Source organism: Triticum dicoccoides, chromosome 5A, assembly GCF_002162155.2.
Source record: "Triticum dicoccoides isolate Atlit2015 ecotype Zavitan chromosome 5A, WEW_v2.0, whole genome shotgun sequence".
NCBI classification, from domain to species: Eukaryota; Viridiplantae; Streptophyta; class Magnoliopsida; order Poales; family Poaceae; genus Triticum; species Triticum dicoccoides.
The window spans coordinates 122,993,433-123,011,098 of NC_041388.1; the positions used below are offsets into that span (position 1 = coordinate 122,993,433).

Genomic DNA, 17,666 nt, shown 5'->3' on the forward strand with positions numbered 1-17,666 from the left:
ACGACCGTGACTCTAGCGAAAACACAACCATACCTCGCGCGGAAGCAAAACCGTGACTCTCACGAAAGAAAAAGAAAACAGAAAATGCGCTATTTTTCGTTTCCGAAAGGCACGGCCGTGACTCTCGCTAAAGCACATGCGTGCCTCTCGCGGAAAAAAACCGTGACTTTCGCGAAAGAAAAAAAAACACGTTTTTTCGCGTATTTTTTTTTAAATTTTTATATATCGAAAAGCTAAGAAAGACCGGGGGAAAACCAAAACGTAACAAAAACCCGAAAAACCCCGTTTAAAAGGCCGAAAACACGTGCGGAAAAAAAATATCCAGAGAAAGCGTCCAAAACGCAACACGTGGCGAATAGCTGAGAGCGCGCCAAGTGGCGCTGATCGTTGCGAGGCTCCCGAAGGAGCGCTCGCTAACTAGTTGCTCTCCAAAAACACCCGTGGGAGCAATAGGTCGCTTATAGGGTAGCTCCCCTAGGCTTCACATGAATGGGTCGACCTAGTAGTATGTTTTCGCAGCCGTGCGTTTGTTTGATCGTTCTGATCGCTGTGCTTGTCTCGGTTTATGTTTTGCTTTATTTTTCCATCTGTTTTAATTTCCATACCTGTTTCTCTAGTTTTATTTTTTTCCTTTGTTATACTTTGTTTTTTGTTTCTTAAATGGTTTGCTCTGTCTTTTTGTTTACTTTGCTTCGCGCATTGGTTTTCTTCCTTAAGTTTTATTTTTTCTAGTTTTTCTTTTGCTTCTTTCTTCATTTTTTTTGGGCCTTTTTCAACACAAGTTTATTTTCTTTTGTATATATCAGCTATATTTTTTAATACACGTTTAATAGTCTGAATTGGTCTTTGAGACGGAGCGGAAAAAGGGCGGAGACTCTCGAGCTAGGAAAAGGATCCCTTCAAAAGAATTGACCGAAGCACTGTATGAAGTGAAACTCTCGTTTAAATACAGGATTAACATTTTTCAAATATTTTTTTGTTGCTTATTTTCTTTCATGCATATTATATATTTCCTATGCATCAACAACATTTTTTACAAACACAATTAACATTTTAAGTATATGATCAATATTTTCTTAAGTATTCTGGTGATGTATAATATATTATATACACATCTTCAACATTTTTTTACACATCAAGTTTTTTAATACATAGTTAACATTTTAAAATACATAATTAACATTTTTTCATATTTATGTTATGATATATACTTTTCTTCGATTTTTTTTCTCTACACATTTAATTTTTTAAATGCATGATTAATTATCATGTTTTTATGTAAAGTGATTTTCTAATATATATATATTGAATATTTTCAAATATAAATAAATGTGGAAAAAGCAAAAATCCACGACAAAAAGTCGAAAGATGAGCGCTTAAGGCTCCGTGCAATTTTTCCCTTCCGAAAGAGGCACACCCGTGCCTTTTGCGAAATCACACCCGTGTCTCTCGTGGAAGCAAAACCGTGACTCTCGTGGAAGAAAAAAAACAAAAAACACGTTTTTTTCGTTTCCGAGAAGTGACTCTCATGAAAGCACAACCGTGCCTCTCACGTATACCTGGCTAAACCTCGGGCTGGGCCGGGCCTAGCCAAGCCCGAGCCAAAAAACCTGGGCCCGAGCCCGGCCTGGCCTGGCCATCGGGCTAGTTTTTGGGCCGAAGCCCGGCCCGAACATGCAAAAGCCCGCCGGGCCTCGGGCCTCGGGCCCGGCCCCTTCAAAGAACTGCAAAAATGATGTGCCTGGGCCCGGCCCGGCCAGGCCACGGGGCTCAAAATCTAGGCCCGAGCCCGGCCCGGGAGCTGCGTTGGGCCGGGCCGGGCTGCCCATGGCCAGGTCTACTCTCACGGAAGCAAAACCGTGACTCTCACGAAAAAAAACAGAAACGTGTATTTTTTTCCCTTTTTGAGAGGCACGGTCGTGACTCTCGCAAAAGTACAACCGTGCCTTTCGCGGAAGCAAAACCATGACTCTCGCGAAAAAAAACAGAAAATGCGTTTTTTTTTCGTTTCCGAAAGTCACGGCCGTGACTCTCGCTAAAGCACATGCGTGCCTCTCGCGGAAAAAAACCGTGACTTTCGCGAAAAAAAAAGAAAACGCGTTTTTTCGCGCAATTTTTTTTTCATTTTTTTATATTGAAAAGCTAAGAAAGATAGGGGGGAAACCAAAACGTAAAAAAACCCGGAAAACCCCGTTTAAAAGGCCGAAAACACGTGCGAAAAAAAATAATCCGGAGGGAGCGTCCAAAGCGCGACAGGTGGCGAATAGCTGAGAACGCGCCAAGTAGCGCTGATCATTGCGAGGCTCCCGAAGGAGCGGTCGTTAACTAGTTGCTCCCCAAAAACATCCGTGGGAGCTATAGGTCGCTTATAGGGTAGCTCCCCTAGCCTTCACATGAATGGGTCGACCCAGTAGTATGTTTTCGCAGCCGTGCGTTTGTTTGATCGTTCTGGTCGCTGTGCTTGTTTCGGTTTATCTTTTGTTTTATTTTTCCATCTGTTTTAATTTCCGTACCTGTTTTTCTAGCTTTATTTTTTTCCTTTGTTATACTTCGTTTTTTGTTTTTTAAATGGTTTGCTCTGTCTTTTTTTTTACTTTGCTTCGCGCATTGGTTTTCTTCCTTAAGTTTTATTTTTTTCTAGTTTTTCTTTTGCTTCTTTCTCCATTTTCTTTGGGCCTTTTTCAACACAAGTTTATTTTTTTTGTATATATCAGGTATATTTTTTAATTCACATTTAATAGTCTGAATTGGTCTTTGGGACGGAGCGGAAAAAAGGCGGAGACTCTCGAGGTAGGAAACGGATCCCTTCAAAAGAATTGACCGAAGCTCTGTATGAGGTGAAACTCTTGTTTAAATACAGGGTTAACATTTTTCAAATATTTTTTTGTTGCTTATTTTCTTTCATGCATATTATATATTTTCCTATGCATCAAGAACATTTTTTATAAACACAATTAACATTTTAAGTATATGATCAATATTTTCTTAAGTATTCTGTTGATGTATAATATATTATATACACATCTTCAACATTCTTTTACACATCAAGTTTTTTAATACATATTTAACATTTTAAAATACATGATTAACATTTTTTCATATTTATGTTTTGATATATACTTTTTCTTCGATTTTTTCTGTACACATTTAAGTTTTTAAATGCATGATTAATTATCATTTTTTATGTAAAGTGATTTTCTAATATATATATTTTGAATATTTTCAAATATAAATAAATGTGGAAAAAGCAAAAATCTAAGACAAAATGTCGAAAAATGAGCGCTTAAGGCCCCGTGCAGTTTTTCCCTTTCCAAAAAAGGTACACCCGTGCCTCTCGCTAAATCACACCCGTACCTCTCGTGGAAGCAAAATCGTGACTCTCATGGAAGGAAAAAAAACGCGTTTTTTTTGTTTCCGAGAGGCACGGCCGTGACTCTCATGAAAGCACAACCATGCTTCTCACGAAAGCAAAACCGTGACTCACGAAAAAAAACAGATACGCATATTTTTTTCCATTTCTGAGAGGCAAGACCGTGACTCTCGCGAAAGAAAAAATAATAGAAAATGCGTTTTTTTCCCTTTCCGAGAGGCACGACCGTGACTCTCGCGAAAGCACAACCGTGCCTCGCGCGGAATCAAAACCGTGACTCTCGTGAAAGAAAAACAAAACAGAAAATGCGTTTTTTCCGTTTCCGAAGGCACGGCCGTGACTCTCGCTAAAGCACATGCGTGCCTCTTGCGGAAAAAAACCGTGACTTTCACGAAAAAAAAGAAAACGCGTTTTTTCTCGCAAAAGTTTTTCAAATTTTTTATATCAAAAAGCTAAGGAAGACCGGGAGAAAACCAAAATGTAAAAAACCCCGAAAAAACCCGTTTAAAAGGCCGAAAACGCGTGCGGAAAATAAAAAAAATCCGGAGAAAGCGTCCAGAGCGCGACACGTGGCGAATAGCTGAGAGCGCGCCAAATGACGTTGATCGTTGCGAGGCTTCCAAAGGAGCGCTCGTTAACTAGTTACTCCCCAGAAACACCCATGGGAGCTATAGGTCGCTTATAGGGTAGCTCCCCTAGCCTTCACATGAATGGGTCGACCCAGTAGTATGTTTTCGCAGCCATGCCTTTGTTTGATCGTTCTGGTCGCTGTGCTTGTTTCGGTTTATCTTTTGTTTTATTTTTCCATCTGTTTTAATTTCCGTACCTGTTTCTCTAGCTTTATTTTTTTCCTTTGTTATACTCTGTTTTTTGTTTCTTAAATGGTTTGCTCTGTATTTTTGTTTACTTTGCTTCGCGCATTGGTTTTCTTCCTTAAGTTTTATTTTTTTCTAGTTTTTCTTTTGCTTTTTTCTCCATTTTCTTTGGGCCTTTTTCAACGCAAGTTTATTTTTTTGTATATATCAGGTATATTTTTTAATACATGTTTAATAGTCTGAATTGGTCTTTGGGACGGAGCGGAAAAAGGGCGGAGACTCTCGAGCTAGGAAAAGGATCCCTTCAAAAGAATTGACCGAAGCTCTATATGAGGTGAAACTCTCGTTTAAATACAGGATTAACATTTTTCAAAATTTTTTTTGTTGCTTATTTTCTTTCATGCATATTATATATTTTCCTATGCATCGAGAACATTTTTTATAAACACAATTAACATTTTTAATATATGATCAATATTTTCTTAAGTATTCAGTTGATGTATAATATACTATATACACATCTTCTACATTTTTTTACACATCAAGTTTTTTAATACATATTTAACATTTTAAAATACATGATTAACATTTTTTCATATTTATGTTTTGATATATACTTTTTCTTCGATTTTTTTCTGTACACATTTAACTTTTTAAATGCACGATTAATTATCATTTTTTATGTAAAGTGATTTTCTAATATATATATTTTAAATATTTTCAAATATAAATAAATGTGGAAAAAGCAAAAATCTAAGACAAAAAGTCGAAAAATAAGCGCTTAAGGCCCCGTGCACTGGGCCGGCCCATTTGCATAGTTGCGCCCAGAAACATCGGGGAGGCGCTGCAGGCATATATCCAACTACATCTTTTGTACACCTTTTACATTTTTTGTACACATCAGGATCATTTTTTATACATGATTAACATTTTTGTCATATTTATGTTTTGATATCTACTTTTTCTTTGAAACATTTTCCTGTACATGTTGAATATTTCACAAATGCATGTTTACCATTTTGTATTTTTTTATGTATGGTGGTTTTCGTAATATATAGTTTGACTATTTCCAAATATAAACAAATGTGAAAAAAGAATGAAAAAACATTTTTTTTGAAAAACGCGCTGGGCCGCACCGTTGGCATAGTCGCGCCCAGAAACACCGGGAGGCGTTCCAGGTATACCCAATTAGCGTAATGGGCTGTTCGACCCAAGCTAAGTCAACCGGCCTATTAATCTGGGCCCACTAAGAGCCACCTAGCCTTCCCGCCACGCCGCTCTCGCCCTTCCCGCCAAAAACCCTCCTCTTATCCCCCTCTTCCCGCCATTCCTCCCCAAACCCTCTCATTTCCCTCCCTCCTCTCGCCCGCGTCTTTCCTCCTCGACCCGCCGCCGCCGCCGTCGCCGCCATGGCCGCCGGGACGAAGACCGTCGACTACGCGGCGGAAAGAGGTACGTTCTCTCACGGCCCCACATCCCTCCGGACCAGAAGCCTCTGGAACCGTCTCTCGCGAGCTCTTCCCTCCCGTTCTCGGAAGCTTCTAGAAAGGGTTCAGACGGCCGCGTTGCTTATTGCTGTTCGTTTCTCCCCCCTGCAGCGCTCGCCAAGGACTTCCTCACCAATTTCGCCGGCCCGCACGGCGAGCCCAAGTACCAGAACATCCTGGTAATAACCTCTTACCCCGTGTCTCAGGGCCCTGGAGATCCGATATTTCTTAGTTATTTCACGCCGATTTGTTGTTAATCCAAGTATTTGACCCCCGTTATCTCCAATTCCAGCAAGACATCGCGAACCGGAAGATCCGCGCCGCCCAGATCGAGCTGGACGACCTGTTCCACGTACGAATTCCCCACCTCCACGAGATCTAATTCTTTCCAGAGGTATGGTTGTGGGTTCAGTATCTGATATCGGTTGTGTTGCATGTGCAGTACAAGGATGTGGACGAGGAGTTCCTGCAGAGGGTCACCGAGAACACCAAGCGCTACATTGGCATATTCGCCGAGGCCGTGGACGAGCTCATGCCCGAGCCCACGGAGGCCTTCGCTGTGGACGAGGACAGGGACATCTTGATGACGCAGCGCGTGGATGAAGGGGCTGATGGAGGCGCTGACGGCACAGACCCTCTACAGAGGATGCCGCCGGAAATCAAGCGGTTCTTGTGAGTATCTGTGTACTGCCCCTAGAAGTTTCTTGTGCAACTAGGTTTCCGTTCATTCTTCTTAACCAATTTGGCTGGTGGCTATGATTGGCATGATATGTAGTAGTTCAGTAGCTGGCTATTAAATAATTTGCTGATATCGCAGAACTGAAACTACTTAAACAACTGAAACTTGAAGGGAGATACTTTAGGTATTAGTATTATCTGGCTTTGGTAGAATGTGCTCCACCAACTGACTGGTGTGATTAATGCAAAATTGTTCAGAAACAATATCCGCTTTCATGGATTTTGTCATATGACAAGATATTTAAATATGTTCTAACATTTGCCATCTTGCATTCTTGCGAAGACTTGTTTTGTTGATCTCATTGATGCTTGTAGATACCTAATTCAGTAGAAATGATCCATTGGAACAACTGTACAATGTTCTTCTGGTATATCAAGTTGTTTGTTTCTGCTATATTTTGTCTAATATGAAATGTTTTTCACATTCTAGTGAGGTATACATCAAGGCATTCTCAAAGGTGACACCACTCACCCTTAGGCAAGTGAAGGCATCCCACATTGGGCAGCTTGTGAAAATATCTGGAATTGTCACTCGCTGCTCGGATGTGAAGCCCTTGATGCAGGTGGCGGTTTATACATGTGAAGAGTGCGGTTTTGAGATATACCAGGTACTACATCTTGATTTAGGTTCTCGTTTCTGACATGCCTATTTGTCATACCCTTGTAACAGATCTCCCTATATTAGTTTAGATTGTGTTACCCAGGAGAATTTTGCATATTATTTATCCCAGTACATATAGTGAAATGCAATATTTTTGAGTACTAAGCTGTACAACTAGTGCTGAAGTTCTATTTGTTGCTATGAATGTGACAGGAAGTGACTGCTAGAGTCTTTATGCCTCTCTTTGAGTGCCCATCCCAACGATGCAAGCTGAACAAAGCAAAGGGGAATTTGATCCTTCAACTGCGAGCATCAAAATTCCTTAAGTTTCAGGAGGTAATATTGCTTCTCCACAGTCCAGTCGACAAACCTAACTCTATTTAATGGTGAAAAACTTGCAAAATGAAATCATATTCATACTCCCTCTTAACTGCAAAACTGTCACCTTTTCTTGCAGGTGAAGCTCCAAGAACTTGCAGAGCATGTACCAAAGGGCCACATCCCACGTTCTCTAACTGCTCATCTCAGAGGAGAGCTGACAAGAAAGGTAAATCAAATGACCACTATTTTTTGCTTTACTCTTTTGCTTAAGGCCATATAAATCATCATATCTGCTCTTGTGCTTACATCAATGCATTTTTATATGTTCCATTACATCCATGTGTTGCTTCCATACAAAGTGGGATTTCTGTTATTCAGTTTCCAGCAACTTATAAGCTCAGAAATGATTTTAAAAGTAAATGAATGAAGAATGATATTCAGTAATCTTCCCAAATACTATTTGTTGAAATCCTATGATCATTAATAAGTACTAAACGTTGCCATTATCAGGTGGCACCTGGAGATGTGGTTGAGATGTCTGGTGTTTTCCTCCCCATGCCTTACTTTGGATTCCGGGCCATGCGAGCAGGATTGGTTGCTGATACCTATTTGGAAGCAATGTCTATTACCCATTTCAAGAAGAAATATGAAGAGTAAAGCCTATGATCTTATTTCCATGGACCCTAACCCTATTTACCTTGCCTGTGGCACCATTTGATGTTAGACATTGCTATAAACTATTGCAGGTACGAACTTAAGGGTGATGAGCAGGAACAAATTGACCGATTGGCTGAGGATGGTGATATCTACAGTAAGCTATCAAAATCATTGGCACCTGAAATATTTGGGCATGAAGACGTGAAAAAGGCGTTGTTGCTGCTACTCGTTGGTGCACCTCATCGGAAGCTTGGAGATGGCATGAAGGTAGGCCTCCTATTGGTAGTTCAAATGTCTTGCACTGAATAATATTTTTTTCCTTTCTGACTACTCAAAATTAACTCTGTACTTGCAGATCAGAGGAGATCTGCACATATGCCTGATGGGAGATCCTGGTGTTGCAAAGAGTCAACTTCTAAAGCATATTATCAATGTTGCTCCAAGAGGAGTGTATACCACAGGGCGTGGGAGCAGTGGTGTTGGTCTTACTGCTGCTGTCCAGAAAGACCCAGTTACAAATGAGTTTGTCCTTGAGGGAGGGGCACTGGTAAGATTTAGATCATATGGTGATGACATTTGCACTGTATTCTCTTAGCGTCGGTTCAGTTGTAATCAAGTCTGCCTGTTTTAGTTTCTGATTTGAGCTGTTTAAAAACCTGTTGAATAACAGTTTCATTCAGCAGATAAGATTTCTGTTTTGTTGGTAAAAACATTCCACTCCAATCTTATGGAATTGCATTCATGCAGAAAACACTTCATTTGATGCATAACAGCATTTCAAATAATAATAGTTCTCATATTGCACTTTTGGGTTTCAGGTACTGGCGGACATGGGTATCTGTGCAATAGATGAGTTTGACAAGATGGAAGAGTCTGACAGGACAGCGATTCATGAGGTGATGGAGCAGCAAACAGTTAGCATTGCCAAGGCTGGCATCACCACCTCTCTTAATGCAAGAACTGCAGTTCTTGCTGCTGCAAATCCAGCATGGTAAGAGTTGATCTGAACATTTACTTCTAGAAAATGGCTTGGAAAATATGGTGATTGTAATGAAGGCAATTGTTTTCAACTATTCAGGGGAAGGTATGATATGAGGAGGACTCCAGCTGAGAACATAAATCTTCCTCCAGCACTTCTCTCACGTTTCGACCTCCTTTGGTTGATCCTGGATCGTGCGGACATGGAAAATGATCTTGAAATGGCAAGACATGTTGTTCATGTACACCAAAATCTTGAATCGCCAGCACTTGGGTTCACAGCACTTGAACCATCTGTTCTTAGGTAAGTACAGTCTTCAAGCATGTTACATAAGTTTTTACCTTGTTGAATCTTGAAATCAGTGTAGTATATATACTAAGGGTAATTAAATAATATCTAGCAAGCTGAAATAAAAGGTTGTGTAGTGTTTTACCATCTTTGCCTTCTTGCTGTTCATGGTTTAAGAATAGTCTTGGCCTGACTGCAGGGCATACATATCTGCTGCAAGAAGAGTCACTCCTTCTGTTCCTCGAGATCTTGAGGAATACATTGCAACTGCCTATTCAAGCATTCGCCAAGAGGAAGCCAAGTCAAATGCACCTCATTCTTACACAACCATTAGGACACTTCTGAGCATAGTCCGGATTTCTATTGTAAGTGAACTTAATACCCTGCTTTTCTGTACTGTGATCACCAGGTTATGAAAATCTGTATTTTTTTTAAACATGATCTTGGTTTGTTTCAGGCCTTGGCAAGACTTCGATTTTCAGAAACTGTTGCCCAGAGTGATGTTGATGAAGCACTACGCCTGATGCAGATGTCAAAGTACTCGCTCTACTCTGATGACCGCCAGCGGTCTGGCCTGGATGCCATCTCTGACATATACTCCATCCTGAGAGATGAAGCAGCAAGGACCAGCAGCATGGATGTGAAATATGGTCATGCTCTTAACCTGATCTCCAGAAAGGTACAATCTCTGCCTAGGCCTACATTAACTGGTACCACCATTGCTGGGCCATGATTGCTAACAGAAATTCTCTCCTGCTTGAATGTTTGTAAAAACAGGGATACAGTGAGGCTCAGCTGAAGGAGTGCCTGGAGGAGTATGCATCCTTGAACGTGTGGCAGATCCACCCAAGCACCTTCGACATCCACTTCATCGACGCCTGATCTGGGAAGCGAACATTCCATCATGATCAGATGATTGTGATGCGTGACTAGGGTGTCTGATGCCCTTGTCTGGGATCTAACAAGATTGAAAGACTTCAGTGATAGCGAGAAATGTACTAGTCTAGTAGAGCTGTTGCAAGTTGTTCCTGTGAACCATGCAGGAGCCTTTCTCCTTCAGCAATTTCATTGGTTGACACTGGAGTATATGTAACTGTTATGTTTGTTTACCGATTAGTTGTACCCTTTCCGACAATGATGAATTTGTGCTGCTCTATTGGTGCTAAAGACTATTTAAGCTGATTCTCATGGAATTGCTTGGAGGATGAAAGCTTGGTTGGCATTTCTGGTAGGAATTTTGTTTTTGCAGCTGAATATATGTATAGTATGTTATAAGTTGGGTTTAGAAAAGTTATATGCTTCTTTTTCTAAGAAAGGAGGATGCCTGTCCTAGTAATTACTCCTTTACATAATTCTTGTTGTGGTTTTAGTTTAAAACTAAAACCGCGACAAGAATTATGGAACCGAGGGAGTAACTTTTAGCCGCCCTAAAAAAGAGACTTGCTCAGGACAAAATTGTTTGTGGAATTTACTTAAAAATAATACATAGATGAACAGTTTGTGCAGATATATATAGAAACTGAAATTCTTAGACAGTGCTGAACGTCGGGGGATGCATCTTGTCTCGGGCTGCATTCCGTCCAATGTGCCTTGTCCATCTCATGATTTTCATCTCGAAGGCTTAGGAGAACTGCCCCGGTCTCAGAGACCTGAAACTCTGAAAGCTCAGCTTTGAGACATATTTGGTAGAAAGAGATGAGCGCTCACACATGTTACCTGAAACCTGAGCTTTGAGACATATGCGGCACAAGAACCGTCAAGGCTACTGGAACTCAATTCAACATGCCGGTGAGCACCATGTGTACAGTTTTTCTGTTTTTGTTTCAAAAAGCACGGTGTGCAGATGGACTTCTGTTTGTGAATATTGAGGATCTTCATGTTTTTGACCCCAGACTGCAGGAATTTCATCCCACCCACAGTGATTTTTATAAATTTCCAGAATAATGAGTTATGTACAAGAAAGAATAAAAAAGAATATAAGAAAGAGGAAGAAGCTAATGAACAAAGGGAGAGCCTCTGAACTGTGAACTATCTAAAAGCCAAAACCCAATCTGAAAGTGTTTCAGATGATTTTCGCTTGACTCTGTGCACTAGCCATTGCATTTCTTCCTTGAATTTTCTTCAGCACGCATGAAGACTAGGAGTGATCCCCCCTGAAAATGAAATCATTCCTTGTGTTCCATATCACCCATGAGATGAGGGTAAAGCCCCTGAAAATGTGCACGCATGAAGACTATCCATTTTTTGTTGTTGCGAAAGGCTAAACCATACTATCCGTGCGCCAGACATTCAGACAAGAATTAATTCAGGCTTAACAAATCTCAGAACATAGCAATAGCTCTAGGCTTCCATCCTAAATCTGAGCAAAACTACTACATTTTCTTGTTTTGGACCATGCAAAATAGCTTTAGGCTAATGAAGTCTCAGAACATAGAAAAATAGTAACTCCAGACTAAGTTCAGATTGCCCCCGGAAGAAACATTCATTGCAGCAACAGATATGAGACCTAATTGTTTTCCCATTGATTTGAGAATTGAAGACCTGCACGATCATCATCATTCATCAGTCCGCCTCCAGATCCCTACAAAAATGAAGAACATGGACACTCAATCGATTTATCAAACCAAAACTTGATATATCTGTTTTCACCAATATTGCAAGTATAATCATGCCTAACTGGTTGGCTAGCTAGCAAGAAACATAGAATCAACAACTACCGGTGCTAGTAAATGAGTAAATACAAAGTTACACGATTGTGGGTTGCATGTTCTTTCCTACCATCACATTCAGTCGTTGTGCGGAAGCGCCATGTACTCCATCGCCCACCCAGATATCACCACATGTAGGATCAGCAAGACGATTGACACGATAAAACCGGTAACATTAGGCCACTGCAAAACCAATCATCAGACCCTCATTGGTACGCACTGCCGTACATATGCGCAAGTGGAAAACAAAGCAATACGATCCTACCATCACCAAAGGATCATCCCCGAGCCAACCAAACCAAATCCACACCATGTAGTTTCCCATTGCAAAACTTAAGAATCGCATGGCTGGTATCCTCTCCATCCCCTCCATCACATATGGCTGCATTTGTAATGGAGACATAAGTCACAGATGGCTCAACGAGGCATAGTTCGAACCACAATTTTTACTTACCAAACCGGCGAGTGGTGATAAAGCGAGTATTTAACCAAAAACTACCACATTTCATGAAAACGTGCCCAGAAACTACCACTTTATGATTTTGTACGAAAAACTACCATTTTTTTCCTAATCCTTTGCTAAAAACTACCAAGTCTGAAAAGTGATGGACTAAACCCGATTATGATAGGCTGGGCCCACCCATCAATGCGGAAATAGCCAACACCGTTACTTTGACCGTGAATATGTGGGGCTCATATGCCAGTTCCATCTCCTTGCTCTGAAATTCCCCACCGAGGATCCAGATCAGGGGCGCCGCCATGCCGCAGCTCAGGCCACACTCCACCTCCTTCCCCTCAGCACCTCCATCCTCCAACCATCTACCCAGCCACCACCCTGCGACCCTCCCTCCTCCCCCGGTGAGCAGTGTGCCTCCCATCCTCCCGTCGGCGAGTCGTGCTACTACCCGGTGTCCGCATCGACGGGCGGCAACAGGCCCGATGCGCTTCACAACCGCCGCGCGGCGCAAGGCCACAACCACGAGCAGCCGCCATCCTCTGCTCGTCGTATCGGACCGAGACCACCAAAGTGAGGGGCGCCGCCATGGCTGAGGACTCTTGTACATGGCGCTGTCACCATTGCCCCTCCTCTGTCTCGCCCAAGACCTCCTACTCCTCCCTGCGGCTCCCACGACGCCCGCAACCCCTCGGCCACAAGAGCCTCACCGGCGAGCTCTTCTTTCTCCGCAGCGGCAGGAGCTCTGCCAGCACGCGCCCGCCGCCCCGCCCTTTCCATGCCTTGGCTTCCACATCCCCTCACCCCGCAAGCCACTCACGGGCGTAGGTGGTGGTGCCCGACGGGCACAACCACAGGCAGGGGAGGTCTCCGGTGCAGAGGATGGCCACCGGAGCTCGCAGGTGACGGGACCCCCTGATCTAGATCCTCCATGGGGAATTTTAGAGGAAGAGGATAGAACTGACATGTGGGCCCCACATGTTAACGGTCAAAGTTAACGGTGCTGACTTTTCCAGTCCTGACGGATGGGTCTAGTCTGTCATAATCACATTAAAATGCTTAAAACGGTACTTAAATCAAAGTGGTAGTTTTTAGCAAATGATTAGGAAAAAAAGTGGTAGTTTTCCGCACAAAATCATAAAGTGGTAGTTTCTGGGCATGTTTCCATGAAATGTGGTAGTTTTTGGTTAAATACTCTGATAAAGCCGTCAGACCAACGAAGATAGAACAGACAATCCCAAGAAACTCCTGACTCAATAGATCGGTGGCGTAAAGCGCAAAGAGAGCAATATAGATGAAAAAGCCTGATGCCATGTAAGAAAAGGCCACAACTAGTTCCTCGTTTGAGTAGAAGTGCAGGAAGATGGCGAAACAGATGAGCTGGGAAAGAAGCCCAATGCAGCACAGATAAAACATTGCTTGAGTAAGAACCGGTGACTGGTCTGCTCGTAGCTCGAAGCCCATGATCAGAAAAAGCCTAAGCATACATGTGTATGTGGCTAGAAAGAAAGGAAACCCCCACTTGCGGTCCTTCCCAGCTCTCCACACTCCAGGTATGGTAAAAGCCCTGTGCGATGAATATATAAGCTAATTTGCCAGGCAACAAATGTATAGAGTATATGTATGAAACCGAGTGGCGTCAAAAATTACAACAACAAAAATTTCAGCGAACAACTGAGATTTGCAGAGAGAAAACAATCTGAAAACAACAAATCACTCACTATACGCGATTTCGGTTGAATTTGACCGATATGTAAGAGTACCAAATACCCTAACTTCAAACAAGAGAAAACTTACTACTAGAAGAAACTGCTAATTACCGCATACAAACATGTAAAACTAACAATGATTCATTTTAATTAGATTTTAGCACTTGCATATGCTTTACAAAACGAGTTGCATTAAAGATGATTGACGGACTTTACATGGCACGTGTACTATAAGCTTGCAACAATGGCAGGGATTACCACACTGCATCCCATACTTAGACAGATAACCATCATGCATATGAGCTAAATTCTAGGCAAGACTTTTTCGGTAAATTCTTTTTTTTAATAAAAGGAGGTTAACCCCCTGCCTCTGCATTATTCGATGCACACAGCCATTTTATTAAATTCGGTAAATTCTAGGCAAGAACAAAGCAAAAAAGAGCACTCCTCCGCCATCATCGCACCAAATGGAGGAGAGGCTTTTAGATGAAGCCTATAATCACATATAGCAACTAAAAATCTATAACAAAGGACGGCGTCAAGCAAATATGCATCTAGGGTAGCATGAGACAAAGATACTCACAGTGGCATGAGGAACCCCAAACCGGCAACAATGACACCTGCAAAAAAATCGTTCCAACTCCCATTTAGCCCCTTTTTAAACAGTAATGTGATAAAAGACAAAACGAGATGAAGCCATAAGACATCTGATCAACCTACTAAGCCGACGCCCGTACAAAGGTCCACGTGGTACTCCATAGTGATGCAAACAGGCTACAAATATAAAGGGCAAACACTTCAATTTAGCATCAAGAAGAGTTCAGATAACAAATAACTCAGAGAGTAATAGTGCAATAGAAACAAATGTTAGGACCAAACTAGAGCATTCGACGCGTGGAGCAAAACAGCAACGGAGAGCACCATGCCCTTTGGGCTACCAACGACACCACCATGAATTTCAAAAGAAATACTCAGATCATCAAGTCAATCACCGAGGATATCCAAGCATGGGAATAGATTGCGCCATAGGCTTTGTTTTTGTTTGTAGTAGCCGTGGTTATTTTTGGGCTGATGTAAGCTTAGCTAGCTGCTGGAATTAACTGCATGTAATACTACTACTGAACCTACCGCTCCTTAGGGCTTAATATATGCTCATGTTAAGGCCTTGCAACTTTGATTCAGAACATTGGCATCGCAATGCATTCCACCCAGAACGTGTTGGCCAACATAGCAGATGTGATTCAGAACCCATATTGGTCAACTGTGTGTGTGTCCTGAACTGAACACTATATTATGCCAACTGTGTGTGATACACATGAAGATATGTATCCTCTATTGCTGTTATTGGACAAAATTAAACGGTAAACTGAACTGTTACACAGTGTTGTATGTATCCTCTACTGCTGTTACACTGTGATACACTACACATGAAGATATGTATCCTCAACTGCTGTGTATCATAGGTTCAGGACCTGAAGACGTGTAGGCCAATATGGTCAGTAGTTCAGGCAGTGTATCATAAGTAGAAAACCGAGAGAGAATGATCCTTTACTGCGTGTAGGCCAACATAGCAGTAGTTCAGGCAGTGTATCTGAAGTAGAAAACTGAGAGAGAATGATCCTCTACTGTGTGTAGGCCAACATAGCAGTAGTTCAGGCAGTGTATCTGAAGCAGAAAACTGAGAGGGAATGATCCTCTACTGCATGTTGGCCAACCGTGTGTGTATCCTTGTCCTAAACTTGAAGGACAGAAGTTAGTCAGGTATGTATGTTTCAGGTCCTGAACTGGACGCACTGCCTTCCCTGGATTGCATGCGCTCTTCTTGCTGTTTAATTTTGCTTAGCAGGATCAGTGGGACGATGAACATGAAGACGGAGTGGATGATTATCAACAGGAGTAGGCTGTGACTCGATGCGACCAATGCAAGGACTATTAATGGAGACAAAGATACAAGGGTTAAGTGCTAGCTGTTCCCTCTACTGCTACTTCTCTACTAGCAATTCCTCTCTTTTTTGGAGAGATTGATATGCTACCTAGCTTTTTCTGTGAAAAAATTTGCGATTTTTATCTTTCATAAAAATTGCGACTTCTGTCTGCGCTTTGGGTTACCAACGAAACCACCATCAAATCAATTGCCAAAATAATACGCACATCATGAAGTGAATCAAGCATGGGAATGGGGCGGGCTAAACTAAAAGGGGCGCTATCTTCCAAACAAGAACATAACAGAGATCACCATGCATGAGCCCATGACGCAATAACGCGAGCTACATTTGCTTGAACAAAACCGCAAGCGATCGATCGAGAAAAGAGGGGCGAGCGCGACACGCTCAGAACGCAAGAACACGAAACAGATTCAAGTGCCCAAGAACCGAGCTCTGCAAATTCAAGAACTTGCACACGAACAGCTCTGCTCCATCCAAACAACAAGAGCATTCAACGGTGCCACCAATGGCAGGATAGCACGATCACCCAAAGAAGTTCAGACGCGCACCATCTCTGGAACACCCGAATCAAAACAGGAAGAGAGGGTGAAAAACAAAAGAAACGGAGGAAGAACACCAGAGCCTTGGTGTTCGTTGGTCTCTCTCCTCCTCCTTTTCTTTGGAAAAAACCAAGCACGCAGATCAACAGCAAAGGCAAAGGCAGAGCAGGACTGCAGGAGCAAGCACGCGCACAAGGCAAGAACACGAAATCGATCGATCAAAGTGCGGAAGAACCTCACCAAGAAAAGAGCTCTCCAAAATCAAGAAGGTGCGCACGGAGAGCCCCGCTCCATCCAGACAAGAAGAAAATACGCAGCGGAGCCACCCGAATCGTTGGTCGAGCACGGAGGAACAGATCAATCACCAAAAGAACTTCACACGCGCATCATCTCTGGAGCACCCGAATCAGAACGGAAAGAAAAGGTGAAGAACGAAATGTAGGGACCTTTCTTCCTCCTCCTCCCTCCCTCGCGGAGAAGCCCAAGCCGTTTCACTTTGCAGAGGCTTTGCAGGTTTTGCAGAGGCTTTGCAACAAACCCAGGTAGGCGACGCCAAGGGCCTCCTTTCCCTCTCCCGGTCCCGGGTTCGTTTTGCACCGTCTGATTTGCTTTGGTCGCCAGCTGTCCCGTATCCAAAGGCCCAGGCGCCGCGGCTCGCGCCCCCATGGTGGCCTGACAGGTAACCTCCAGTGGGGTCTCATTCCTCGAGCGGTGCCTTCCCCTTCCGAGTGTCCCCAGTTCGCCATTCCGCCGTAAGCCGCTCGCTGCAATGTGGTTGCTTCGCCGCAGCCGTCGCATACTTGCATTGGTCGGTGGCGGCTGCCGCCGTGATACCTGCCTCGGCCGCCGGAACCACGTCCACGAATAGCCATGCTGTGAGAAGACGACAAGACGCTCTCGAGTTTTTCTTGTTTTGATTTGAATTTTTTTCTTAAATATACACGAGTGTGCATATCATATATTAAAAAGAAGGGCAAAAAAATGCCTTCATCATTAGTTACACGAGTTACATAGTACTTCACTCCTCATGCCTATCCCACCGCGCTAAGAGCAT

General features: G+C 42.7%; 1 protein-coding gene and 1 long non-coding RNA gene across 2 annotated transcripts; one reads left to right on the plus strand and one right to left on the minus strand.

Moving 5' to 3' along the window:
- Positions 1-5,518: 5,518 nt before the first annotated feature.
- Positions 5,519-10,461, plus strand: LOC119300058 (DNA replication licensing factor MCM7). The gene is made up of 15 exons (XM_037577140.1): positions 5,519-5,637; positions 5,784-5,851; positions 5,965-6,024; positions 6,115-6,344; positions 6,841-7,018; positions 7,225-7,347; positions 7,469-7,558; positions 7,843-7,985; positions 8,079-8,256; positions 8,345-8,536; positions 8,808-8,980; positions 9,068-9,271; positions 9,456-9,621; positions 9,714-9,935; positions 10,034-10,461. The coding sequence occupies exons 1-15, from the start codon at positions 5,595-5,597 to the stop codon at positions 10,136-10,138; spliced, it is 2,175 nt and encodes a 724-aa protein (XP_037433037.1). The 5' UTR covers positions 5,519-5,594; the 3' UTR covers positions 10,139-10,461.
- Positions 10,462-11,485: 1,024 nt separating this feature from the next.
- Positions 11,486-13,536, minus strand: LOC119300059. Its single transcript, XR_005146372.1, has 3 exons — positions 12,230-13,536; positions 12,035-12,147; positions 11,486-11,837 (listed from the first exon to the last, which is right to left on the minus strand). It is a non-coding gene; the product is annotated as an uncharacterized LOC119300059 (long non-coding RNA).
- Positions 13,537-17,666: the final 4,130 nt, after the last annotated feature.

Excerpts from the sequence above, each read along its gene's own strand:
- LOC119300058 (XM_037577140.1), top strand. The coding sequence starts at position 5,595 with ATGGCCGCCGGGACGAAGACCGTCGACTACGCGGCGGAAAGAG. Across the intron at positions 6,025-6,114 it reads AGCTGGACGACCTGTTCCAC|TACAAGGATGTGGACGAGGA; the intron begins GTACGAATTCCC and ends TTGCATGTGCAG. Across the intron at positions 7,559-7,842 it reads GAGGAGAGCTGACAAGAAAG|GTGGCACCTGGAGATGTGGT; the intron begins GTAAATCAAATG and ends TGCCATTATCAG.